The sequence below is a fragment of the Salmo salar genome, chromosome ssa23 (genome assembly GCF_905237065.1).
Source record: "Salmo salar chromosome ssa23, Ssal_v3.1, whole genome shotgun sequence".
In the NCBI taxonomy this organism is placed as follows: domain Eukaryota; kingdom Metazoa; phylum Chordata; class Actinopteri; order Salmoniformes; family Salmonidae; genus Salmo; species Salmo salar.
In genome coordinates, this window is record NC_059464.1 from 15,288,014 (window position 1) to 15,301,476 (window position 13,463).

General features: G+C 41.6%; 1 protein-coding gene across 10 annotated transcripts in view; it reads right to left on the reverse strand.

The window, feature by feature from the left end:
- LOC106584184 (CMP-N-acetylneuraminate-beta-1,4-galactoside alpha-2,3-sialyltransferase) overlaps positions 1 to 13,463 on the reverse strand; it is a 100,335-nt gene that overhangs the window by 31,199 nt on the left and 55,673 nt on the right. For all 10 annotated transcript variants that reach the window (XR_006761462.1, XM_014169171.2, XM_014169168.2 and 7 more), the window contains 3 exons: positions 10,319 to 10,382; positions 9,668 to 9,763; positions 9,220 to 9,406 (listed from right to left, as the gene is read on the reverse strand). Coding sequence is in view for 9 of the 10 variants with exons in the window: in XM_014169171.2 (XP_014024646.1) it covers positions 9,220 to 9,406; positions 9,668 to 9,763; positions 10,319 to 10,382 (347 nt within the window). In the remaining variant the exon portion in view is untranslated. The remainder of the gene's footprint in view (positions 1 to 9,219; positions 9,407 to 9,667; positions 9,764 to 10,318; positions 10,383 to 13,463) is intronic.

Here is a 13,463-nt window from a genome sequence, read left to right on the forward strand (position 1 = left end):
GCCCATCAAGGGTACATGGCTTATTTTGTATTCTTAAAATAACTCCAGGCCTAATAATGCTAAAAATAATGCTTAAATAAATCAACTGCTGGTCTTTACTGTATGCTGCACATTTTTACATTGTATTCTATTTCCAGCAAGACTGTTCAAGCCATCGACTCACTGATGGTTGAAGATGATGAGTGATCGGCAAAAGCAATCAACATCGCTCTAATCACAGTCAGAACAAAAATGGTGCCGGAGAAGATGGTTGATGTTTTACGTGCTCCTAACTGACTGCTATTTTGTTAGTTTTTGTTGCGTTGTTTGTCACATATTTCTTTACTTATTTTGTACATAATGTTGCTGCTACAGTCTTTTATGACCGAAAAGGACTTCTGGATATCAGAACAGCGATTACTCACCTTGAACTGGAAGAAGCTTTTTCCTTTAATGAGTCCGACAAGCCTGATGAGAAGGATACAGTGCTTTCCCGGGAACAGACTGAAATCTCCGTCATTTCAGTGAAGAAAATACAGAGAAAAAGGGGGCGGAGGTCGGGCTGCCTTCTGAGAATTCGTAGGCGAGCGAGTGAAACTCCCACTGCCATACGTTCTATTGGCCAACGTGCAATCATTGGAAGATAAAATTGACTAGCTACGATCAAGATTATCCTACCAACAGGACATTAAAAACTGTAAAATCTTATGTTTCACCGAGTCATGGCTGAACAACGACACAGATAAAATGGAGCTGGCGGGATTTTCCATGCACCGGCAGAACAGAGAAGTTACGTCTGGTAAGACGAGGGGTGGGGGTGTGTGTCTAATTGTCAATAACAGCTGGTGCGCGATCTCTAATATTAAAGAAGTCTCGAGGTATTGCTCGCCTGAGGTAGAGTACCTTATGATAAGCTGTAGTCCACACTATCTACCAAGAAAGTTCTCATCTATATTATTCGTAACTGTCTATTTACCTCCACAAACCGATGTTGGCACTAAGACCGCACTCAACCAACTCTATAAGACCATAAGCAAACAAGAAAATGCTCATCCAGAAGCGGCGCTCCTAGTGGCCGGGGACTTTAATGAAGGCAAACTTAAAACCGTTTTACCTCATTTCTACCAGCATGGGAAAAAAACTCTAGACCACCTTTACTCCAAACACAGAGATGGATACAAAGCTCTTCCCCACCCTCCATTTGGCAAATCTGACCATAATTCTATCCTCCTGAATGCTGCTTACAAGCAAAAACTATTCATCCAATGGCATTGAGGAGTATACCACCTCAGTCATCGGCTTCATCAATAAGTGCACAACCAACGTCATCCCCACAGTGACTGTATGTACATATCCCAACCATAAGCCATGGATTACAGGCAACAACCGCGTCAAGCTAAATGCAAGAGCTGCCGCTTTCAAGGAGCGGGACACTAATCCAGATGCTTATGAGAAATCCCACTATGCCCTCAGACAAACCATCAAACAAGCAAAGCGTCAACACAGGATTAAGATTGAATCGGATGTGGCAGGGCTTGAAAACTATTACAGAATACAAAGGGAAAGCCAGATGTGAGCTTCCCAGTGACGCGAGCCTACCAGACGAGCTAAATGCCTTTTATGCTCGCTTCGAGGCAAACAACACTGAAGCATGCACGAGAGCACCAACTGTTCTGGACGACTGTGTGATAACGCTCTCGGTAGACGATGTGAGCAAGACCTTTAAACAGGTCAACATTCACAAAGCCGCGGGGCCAGACGGATTACCAGATTACGTGTACTCAAAGTATGCACGGACCAACTGGCAAATGTCTTCACTTACATTTTCCACCTCTCCCTGACCGAGTCTGTAATACCTACATGTTTCAAGCAGACCACCGTATTCCCTGTCCCCAAGGAAGCGAAGGTAACCTGCCGAAATGATTACCGCCCCGTAGCACTCATGTCGGTAGCCATGAAGTGCTTTGAAAGGCTGGTCATTGCTCACATCAACAGCATCCTCCTGGATACCCTAAACCCACTCCAATTCGCATACTGCCCCAACAGATCCACTGATGACGCAATCTCAATCGCACTCTACACTGCCCTTTCCCACCTGGACAAAAGGAACACCTATGTGAGAATGCTGTTCATTGACTACCGCTCAACGTTCAACACCATAGTGCCCACGAAGCTCATCACTAAGCTAAGGACCCTGGGACTAAACACCTCTCTCTGCAACTGGATCCTGGACCTGACGGGCCATCCCCAGTTGGTAAGGGTAGGCAACGACACATCTGCCACGCTGATCCTCAACACTGGGGCCCCTCAGGGGTGTGTACTTAGTCCCCTCCTGTACTCCCTGTTCACCCACGACTGAGTGGCCAAACACGACTCCCACACCATCATTAACTTTGCTGACGACACAACAGTAGTAGGCCTGATCACCGACAACAATGAGAAATCCTATGGGGAGGAGGTCAGAGACCTGGCAGTGTGGTGCCAGGACAACAACCTCTCCTTCAATGTGAGCAAGACAAAGGAGCTGATAGTGGACTACAGGAAAAGGCGGGCCGAACAGGCCCCCATCAACATCGATGGGGCTGTAGTGGAGCGGGTCGAGAGTTTCAAGTTCCTTGGTGTCCACATCACCAACAAACTATCAAGGTCCAAACACACCAAAACAGTCGTGAAGAGGGCACGACAACACCTTTGCCACCTCAGAAGACTGAAAAGATGTGGCATGGGTCCTCAGATCCTCAAAATGTTGTACAGCTGCACCATCGAGAGCATCCTGACTGGTTGCATCACCGCCTGGTATGGCAACTGTTCTGCATCTGACCGTAAGGCACTACAGAGGGTAGTGCATACGGCCCAGTACATCACTGGGGCAAAGCTTCCTGCCATCCAGGACCTTTATACTAGGTGGTGTCAGAGGAAAGCCCAAAAAATTGGCGGTATCGGAGCGCCAAGTCTAGGACCAAAAGGCTCCTTAACCTGTTGGGTCTAGGGGGCAGCATTTGCACGTCTGGATAAAAAAAATGTACCCGATTTAATCTGGTTACTAATCCTACCCAGTAACTAGAATATGCATATACTTATTATATATGGATAGAAAACACTCTAAAGTTTCTAAAACTGTTTGAATGGTGTCTGTGAGTATAACAGAACTCATTTGGCAGGCAAAACCCTGAGACATTTTCTGACAGGAAGTGGATACCTGATGTGTTGTATTGACTTTAAACCTATCCCATTGAAAAACACAGGGGCTTAGGAATATTTTGGCACTTCCTATTGCTTCCACTAGATGTCACCAGCCTTTACAAAGTGTTTTGAGTCTTCTGGAGGGAGATCTGACCGAACAAGAGCCATGGAACGATGATGTCCCATTAGACACCTGGCGCGCGTGTTCATGTTGGGTACCCTCGTTCCAATACGTTATAAAAGAGTATGCATTCGTCCACCTTGAATATTATTCATGTTCTGGTTAAAAAAGGCCCTAATGATTTATGCTATACAACGTTTGACATGTTTTAACGAACGGAAATATATTTTTTCCCCTCGTTCATGACGAGAAGTCCGGCTGGCTTACATCATGTGCTAACGAGACGGAGATTTTTGGACATAAATGATGAGCTTTTTTGAACAAAACTACATTCGTTATGGACCTGTGATACCTGGAAGTGACATCTGATGAAGAGAATCAAAGGTAATGGATTATTTACATAGTATTTTCGATTTTAGATCTCCCCAACATGACGTCTAGTCTGTATCGCAACGCGTATTTTTCTGGGCGCAGTGCTCAGATTATTGCAAAGTGTGATTTCCCAGTAAGGTTATTTTTAAATCTGGCAAGTTGATTGAGTTCAAGAGATGTAAATCTATAATTCTTTAAATGACAATATAATATTTTACCAATGTTTTCTAATTTTAATTATTTAATTTGTGACGCTGACTTGACTGCCGGTTATTGGAGGGAAACGATTTCCTCAACATCAATGCCATAGTAAAACGCTGTTTTTGGATATAAATATGAACTTGATAGAACTAAAAATGCATGCATTGTCTAACATAATGTCCTAGGATTGTCATCTGATGGAGATTGTAAAAGGTTAGTGCATCATTTTAGCTGGTTTTATGGTTTTGGTGACCCTGTCTTTGACTTGACAAAACATTACACACAACTCTTGTAAATGTACTGTCCTAACATACTCTAAATGTATGCTTTCGCCGTAAAACCTTTTTGAAATCGTAAAACGTGGTTAGATTAAGGAGATGTTTATCTTTCAAATGGTGTAAAATAGTTGTATTTTTGAAAAATTTGAATTTTGACATTTATTTGGATTCAAATTTGCCGCTCTTGAAATGCACCTGCTGTTGATGGAGTGCACCACGGGTGGCACGCTAGCGTCCCACCTAGCCCCAAGAGGTTAACAGCTTCTAACCCCAAACCACAAGACTAAATAAATAAAATGGCCACTGGACTATTTACATTGACACCACCCCCATTTGTTTATTACACTGCTGCTACTCACTGTTTATTATCTATGCATAGTCACTTCACCCCTACCTATATGTTCAAATTACCTCAACTAACCTGTACCCACACACATTGACTCGGTACCGGTACCCTCTGTATGTAGCCTCGTTATTGTTATTTTATTGTTACTTTTTGTTCTTTTTTTACTTTAGTTTATTTGGTAAATATTTTTTAAACTCTTTCTTGAACTCCACTGTTGGTTAAGGGCTTGTAAGTAAGCATTTCCCGGTAAGATCTACACATGTTGTATTCGGCGCATTTGACAAATAAAGTTTGATTTGACTGCAATCAAGTTGTAGAAACTTCTCAAGGATGATCAATGGAAACAGGATGCACCTGAGATAAATTTCGAGTCTCATAGCAAAGGGTCTGAATACTTATGTAAATAAGGTTTTTTTTTTTTTTTTTAATACATTTGCAAACATACCTAAAAACCTGTTTTCGCTTTGTCATTATGGGATATTGCGTGTAGACTGATGAGGGGAAAAAAACAATTTAATACATTTTACAATAAGGATGTAATGTAACAAAATGTTGAAAAAGTCAATGGGTTTGAATACTTTCCGAATGCACTGTATGTATTGGTGTAATGATATACTGTTTTATTTTATTGTATGATATGCCTAATGTGTCTGCACCCCAGGAAGAGTAGGGGATCCAACAATAAATACAAATACCCACCTGTCTGTCTGTCACTGTGTGAATAGTGATCCAGACTCACAGGACCACCCCGGTGATATGCCTATCATCCATCCATCCATCCATCCATCCATCCATCCATCCATCCATCCATCCATCCATCCATCCATCCATCCATCCATCCATCCACCCATCGTCTGTCTATGGGCATTGGGCAGGCCAGGTGAGCCCAGATCTGAGATACTGTTGCTCTCTGATGTGCATCAGACCCCTGAATCCCATAGCCTGTCAGCCTCCAACCCTGGCCCCCCAAACCCTCTGAACCCCACACACCCTGACCCACCTCCTGCTCTAAGTGATCAGAGCATCGACAAGGACAGGAGGGAGTCTGTCTCTGGAGCCCCTATAGATGTTCATATCCATGCAATTTATGCCTACATCAGATACAATACTATACGATTTGACTCTGACCCATCCTTCTGTAAAGATTGGAGAATGAAGAGAGGAAGGGAGAATAAGGTATGCTGTTATTTTAAAAGTAGGAATGTGTTGTATGTGTTCTATTCCCATTCAACCATAAAGGAATGACCACAGTGACTGTAACCAGAGCTAGACATTTTTCTTCTCAGAGACCAAAACCATGTCAGTCACAGCCCTCTACAAAGCAACCTTAAAATGTCATAGCCCTCTATACTAAAAAGCAACATTGGAATGCTGCTCTGAAACTATGGATTAAAATGTACTGTATGGTTATTATTACATTCACAATAATTTACAAGCAGGGATTAGAGTTATACCCCTTAAATGAAGACAGAGAAATTCCACAAGGGCAATGACACCTCCCAATCCCATTCTGTGTCCCCACTTGCTTCAAGATGTCCACCATTGTTTCTGAACCCAAGAAAGCGAAGTTAACTGAACTAAATGACTATCGCCCTGTAGAACTCACTTCTGTCATCATGAAGTGCTTGTGAGAGGGTAGTTAGGAACATATCACCTCCACCTTACCCGACACGCTAAACACACTACAATTGGCATACTGCCCCAACAGATCCACGGATGACACAATCACCATCGCATTGCACACTGCTCTATCCCATCTGGACAAGAGGAACACCTATGTAAGAATGTTGTTCATCGACTACAGTTCAGCCTTCAACACCATAGTTCCCTCCAAGCTAATCACTAAGCTCGGGGCCCTGGGTCTGAACCCTGCCCTGTGAAACTAGGTCCTGGATTTCCTGACAGGCCGACCCCAGGTGGTGAAGGTAGGCAACAACACCACCCCTACACTGATCCTCAACAGGGAGCCCAACATGGGCGCGTGCTCAGCCCCCTCCTGTACTCCCTGTTCACTCATGACTGCATGGCTACGCACGTCTCCAACTCAATCATCAAGTTTGCAGATGACACAACAGTGGTAGGCTTGATTACCAACAATGATGAGACAGCCTACAGGGAGGAGGTGAGGGCCCTGGTGGAGTGGTACCAGGAAAATAAACTCTCCCTCAAACTTGAAAGTGTATTCCAGGGTTTCTTCTGGATCAAAAAGTGGCTTAGCTAGTGGGTGTGGAAGGGGGCATGGCAATGGAAGTCGTCGGCCAATTGGCATGGCTGAATTTTAGAGAACATTTCAGAGGCTCCTATCTTGGCGGTGTAGAGAAAATGTTCCAGATTTAAAGCAAATTTCCTGCGTTTCTACATATTCTGCCATGGAGCTGAGAGAAAATGTTGCAGTTTTAACACAAATTTCCTGCAATTTTATGCATTTGCCATGGCTAAGGCTGTGTTCTTTTGCTCAAACATAATAACAAAATACATACTGCTAAATTCATTGTTTTGGGAATTTTCATTTCTCCCAGACTGTTTACCTTTTATTTTGGTGATAAAAATATCTAGATACATTATCTTTCTACATGTTGTATATCTGTTTTGGTCGTTTAAGTTTACACTGAAAACGGTTTTCCATCCCAAAAATGTATTTTGTTTCTTACATTGTTTGGACTGAGGCGGCCCAAAAAAATACATACATATTCTTCATACAATTCAGTATGGTATAATGGTACAAATGGTATAATGAGATAAATATGAATTCTCCAGTCACAACAAGTGCGGAGTTCCAAAGTCAGATTATAAGGCTACTATTATCTAGTATTATCCAATTGAGGTAAACAGTGTGGTAAAGATGGTTATAAACAGGTAAGTGACAAAATAATGAAACACCAACATAAAGTGTATTAATACGACATTGGGCCACCATGGGCCAGAACAGCTTTAATGCACCTTCACATAGATTCTACAAGTGTCTGGAACTCTATTAGAGGAATGCGACACCATTCTTCTATGAGAAATTCCATGATTTGGTGTTTTGTTGATGGTGGTGGAGAACAATGTCTCAGGGTCCGCTCCAGAATCTCCCGTAAGTGTTCAAAAGCGGAGGTGGATAAAGATGGCGGCCAGCATGCACTTACCACAAATTCCAAGTTCGCTAAATTCATAAAAAAATTTGTATGGTCATTAGCAGAGTATACATGATCCCAATTTTTGCTTTAAGATGCTGGCAATTTGAAAAAACAAAAAAGTAGATTGTGCTGATTTATTGGCACATTAAAACATATCGCGCTCCCTAGTGTAGTTTAAAAACTCAGTGGAGAGTGAAAATGTCAAGAACTTTGAAAGTTTCTTCGAAGTGCAGTCGCAAAACTATCAAGCACTATGATGAAACTGGCTCTCATCAGGACCGCCACAGTAAAAGAAGACCCAGAGTTAACTCTGCTGCAGAGGATAAGTTCATTGGAGTTACCAGGCTCAGAAATTGCAGCCCAAATACATGCTTCAGAATTCAAGTAACAGACACATCTCAACATCAACTGTTCAGAGGAGAATGCGTAAATCAGGCCTTCATGGTAGAACTGCTTCAAAGAAACCACTACTAAAGGACACAAAGAAGAAGAAGAGACTTGCTTGGGCTGAGAAACACGAGCAATCAATATTAGACTGGTGGAAAACTGTCCTTTGGTCTGATGAGTCCAAATTTGAGATTTCTGGTTCTAACCGCCGTGTCTTTGTGAGATGCAGAGTAGGTGAACGGATAATCTCCGCATGTGTGGTTGCCACTGTGAAGCATGGAGAAGGAGGTGTGATGGTGCTTTGATGGTGACACTGTCAGTGATTTATTTAGAATTCAAGGCACACTTAACCAGCATGGCTACCACAGCATTCTGCAGCGATACTCCATCCCATCTGGTTTGCGCTTAGTGCGACTATCATTTGTTTTTCAACAGGACAATGACCCAGCACACCTCCAGGCTGGGTAAGGGCTATTTTACCAAGTAGGAGAGTGATGGAGTGCTGCATCAGATGACCTGGCCTCCACAATCACTTGACAATGTAGAAATTAGTAAAAATAAAGAAAAACCCTTGAATGTGTAGGTGTCCAAACTTTTGACTGGTACTGTATATGTTTTGATAAAGTTTGAATAACAACTAGAGTAGCCAAATAACTTCTTAAAATGAAGCACATTAATCTGCTTTACAAAGGGTGTAGAGCCTAACTGGCATACATAAGCACGGCCTGAGATTCAAGTTTGGGGAAGATAATTTTCACAATGAAAACTGATTTAAAAGAAAGTTTGCATTCAATTTCAATGCTAAATGCATTAACTCCAGTAACAGGAATTTGCCCAATTATAATACAACTCAAGTTTTAAAATTCTAAAGTCCAATTCCATTCCAATTATGTTTTTATTTTCCAATTCAATTCCAATTCAGACAGTATGAATTCCAATTCAATTCCAAATCCATTCCGGGGTTGATTTTCTTTTACAATTCAAATTCAGACAATTTAAATCCAATTCAATTCCAATTAAAAAAAATACGATTGCTGCAATTCCAATTGAATTCCAAGTAAATTCTCCACTTCCTGCTTGAATTCCAGAATTGAATTTGAAATTAAATTGGAATTGACCCCAACCCTGATGTTCTCATGACATGGCTTTAACGTTTTCTCCATGAATTGGGACTCAATTGGAACTTTACCTAATGTTGTAGGAACGGTCACTCTTTGCTGGATTACCACTTACCAGCCTCTCTTTAAAGATCATGGACCGCAGCCATTTGAAGTCGAGAGCTTTGAAGGCAGAGAGAACAAAGAGGGAGTCCTGTTCGTAGCGTTCAGTCTTCTGGATGGCTCCCTCTGGGTAGGTGATACGCATAGTGGTCCGGGAGCCCACATCTTTCTCATAGCCACTCACTGGGGCCTCGTTCAACCTGCAAACACACACAGGTCAACTGGTGTTGGGAATCTATAAACATAGGGTTCTCACAATCATTGGCTCTTACACAATTTGTCTTTCCTCAATTCCTCGCATCCTCTCTCTTCGCCTCCTTCTCAAAACATAATGGACAAGGTCAGAGAACTTCGGATGTTCTCCTCTGGTGCTTTTGAGAAGGAGGCGAGGATAGAGGATGTAAGGAATCTAGGAAAGATTATTTAAGAACCCTGGAGTTGAGGTGCCTTTTAAAACTGACCTTGCAATTACGTTGTACTCGTCAATCCTTGCACCCATAGACTTGTTGGACAGAATAGCACCATTTCCCATGATGACGCACTTTTTACAATTTAGACTAGAAGAGCAGGAAAAGAACAGCAGAAAAACAAAATTTCTGTGAGGTTTGTGAAGAGAGGAAAATGACAAGTACTGCACAGTGATTTATTCTGATATTATGTGTAGTTTTGCAATTGCTATCAGGTACCCTGACAGCATTATGTAGTAGAGAATGTGACCTCTATTACATTCCAGGTGGAAAATTAAACACATTCCCAATTTCCTTACTTGATGATATCAGGTCGGCAAATAATGGTTGCGGAAAGATCCAAGCCCTTAACAAGACAGAACCCTGGAAAATCAGCAATGTTTTCGGGATTGGTAGAACATATTTCTTGCCTGGTCCCAGATCTGTTTGTGCTGTCTAGCCAACTTATATGGTCGTTTTCGCATGACAACGACCATAAATTGGAAAATCAGCACAAACATATTTGGGACCAGGCTAGAATATTTCTGAGTACGCCGAGAGTTTGCATACTGGAGGTTAGTTTCTGAATGTCTTTGAGAAGCAGGCATGACCCTTTAAATACCCCAAGATGCCCCCTGGTGTTGTTGTGGTAGAGGTGTGAAATACCTGTCCAGCTCATCTTCCAGACCATAGCTCTTTGTGGCTGTCAGAATATTATCTATGATCTTTTCTGAGGAGAGAAGAGAAGATTTTTAAACAAGCACATTCTCCAGGCAGCAATCCTTGGACCCCAGGGAATGAGATTACATCAGGTTTCCCCAAGGATAATGCCCCCACTATGTCAAAGATAATAAAACAAAAAACACTATAGTAAATACTACAGTAATATCCGCAAAAACACTACAGTAATTACTATAGTATTTACAACAGTTTTTAATAAAGTAATACTACAGTATTTATACTGTGACTCGTTTCAGGAAACTAGGCGTATGTCACGCATCACTTCACAGGAGAGCCATTTGAATGTAAACTTTTGTTTTATCAAAATGATTTTTTTGGCAGAAATACTTCCTGGAACATGTGAAATTTCATGTGCCTTAATAACAAACATGTATGCCATCTGTAAATACGAATACAATTGTTAAATTACGAGCCTAGCTGGTTCAGCCACCGACAAATGCAGGAACCTTCCCGCTAGTCAAGATTGGCTGAGATAATAAGTGGGCTGGACATGCCGAGAGATGAGTTCGGATTTGTCTGCCATGTAGCCCGCTTCTGTCTATAACATGAGCTGGTCAGTATGTATAGCTAATCCTTTCTAACGCAGCTTTTTTGAACAATATCACGTAGTAAAACTGTAAAAAGCGAAGTGTTGCACTCAGGTGGAATTAGAGTATGATAGCTAAGGAGACAGAGAAAATTCTGCCATTTGATTGGAAATATGCAGAGGGAGTCGAAAAGAGAACACACAGAAGGCTATTGTATAAAACACCTGTCTCCGGACTACTTCAAATATAGGGCAACCATGGCATCTGTGACAGAGAGAGAGAGAAGTGTCTATCCATGTATACAGGTAAGATAGTCTAGCTAGCTACAGTTGAAGTCGGAAGTTAACATACACCTTTGCCAAAAACATTTAAACTCAGTTTTTCACAAAAAAAGTTTACGTACAGTCATTTAGTATTTGGTAAAATTGCCTTTAAATTGTTTAACTTGGGTCAAACGTTTCAGGTAGCCTTCCACAAGCTTCCCACAATAAGTTGGGTGAATTTTGGCCCATTCTGGTGTAACTGAGTCAGGTTTGTAGGCCTCCCTGCTCGCACACGCTTTTTCAGTTCTGCCCACAAATTGTCTATAGGATTGAGGTCAGGGCTTTGTGATGGCCACTCCATTACCTTGACTTTGTTGTTCTTAAGCCATTTTGCCACAACTTTGGAAGTATGCTTGGGGTCATTGTCCATCCAGACCCATTTGCAACCAAGCTTTACCTTCCTGACTGATGTCTTGAGATGCTGCTTCAATATATCCACATAATTTTCCTCCCTTATGATGCCATCTATTTTGTGAAGTGCACCAGTCCCTCCTGCAGCAAAGCACCCCCACAGCATGATACTGCCTCCCCCGTGCTTCACGGTTGGGATGGTGTTCTTCGGCTTGCAAGCGTCCTCCTTTTTCCTCCAAACTTAACGATGGTTATTATGGCCAAACAGTTCTATTTTTGTTTCATCAGACCAGAGAACATTTCTCCAAAAAGTACAATATTTTGGAGCAGTGGCTTCTTCCTTGCTGAGCGGCCATTCAGGTTATGTCGATATAGGACTTGTTTTACTGTGGATATAGATACTTTTGTACCTGTTTCCTCCAGCATCTTCACAAGGTCCTTTGATGTTGTTCTGGGATTGATTTGCACTTTTCGCACCAAGGTACATTCATCTCCAGGAGACAGAACGCGTCTCCTTCCTGAGCGGTATGATGGCTGCGTGGTCCCATGGTGAGATACTTGAGTACAATTGTTTGTACAGATGAACGTGGTACCTTCAGGCATTTGGAAATTGCTCCCAAGGATGAACCAGACTTGCAGAGGTCTTGGCTGATTTCTTTTGATTTTCTCATGATGTCAAGCAAAGAGGCACTGAGTTTGAAGATAGGCCTTGAAATACATCCACAGGTACACCTCCAATTGACTCAAATTATGTCAATTAGCCTATCAGAAGCTTCTAAAGCCATGACATCATATTCTGGAATTTTCCAAGCTGTTAAAGTCACAGTCAACTTAGTGTATGTAAACTTCTGACCCACTGGAATTGTGATACAGTGAATTATAAGTGAAATAATCTGTCTGTAAAGAAATGTTGGAAAAATGACTTGTGTCATGCACAAAGTAGATGTCCTAACCGACTTGCCAAAACTATAGTTTGTTAACAAGAAATTTGTGGAGTGGTTGAAAAACAAGTTTTAATGACTCCAATCTAAGTGTATGTAAACTTCCGACTTCAACTGTACATTTTCATATATTACACATTTGAAATTTTGTCAAAGTCGTTTATTTTGTGAAAGTTGTTTATTTAAAGCTTACTGTTAGCTAGCTAGCTAACGTTACGTGTATAATGTGTGTTACTTTAGTAATATTATTTGTATCTCAGATCCATTTGCATTGCTAGTTATAGCCTAATGTTAGCTAGCTAGCTAACATTGAAACTGGTTGGTTAGCTACCTGCAGATTCATGCAGGGTAGTAACGATATGAGTTGAGATTATGGTTAATTGTTTAGCTAGCTACATGTTTAAACAAAAGACTCCACTATGCAAGTAACCATTTTAATAGAATCTTCATGATGTCACTGCGACAACTGTCGATAGACGTAGCTGGTAAATTCGCTCTTGCTATCTACTCCGATTTCAGAGCACTCTTGTCTGAGTGTGCCAGAGTGCAGAATAACTGAGTAACTACAGTAAACAAATGCTCTCACTACCTCACTTTGTTTCTTGTCCTTACACACTGCTGGCCTTTATGTAAGTAAGTCGCTCTGGATAAGAGCGTCTGCTAAATGACGTAAATGTAAATGTATGCTTCCCTTAAACTGAGATGCCCATCGTCTGCCTGTTCAACAGCTCTTGCTGTCAGTTATAGTAGGAATACATTATTTTAGAGGAAGGAAAAACTTAAGTACTGTTTCCTAGTCCTTACTTTCCCTGGGTCTTTCCACTATTTACATAGCCAGTTATTCTAGCAAGGCCTAGGGAGTAACTATGAAGTACAATTTCCTATAGTCCTTAGACTGAGATGCTCCTGTCTGCACAACAACACTAGC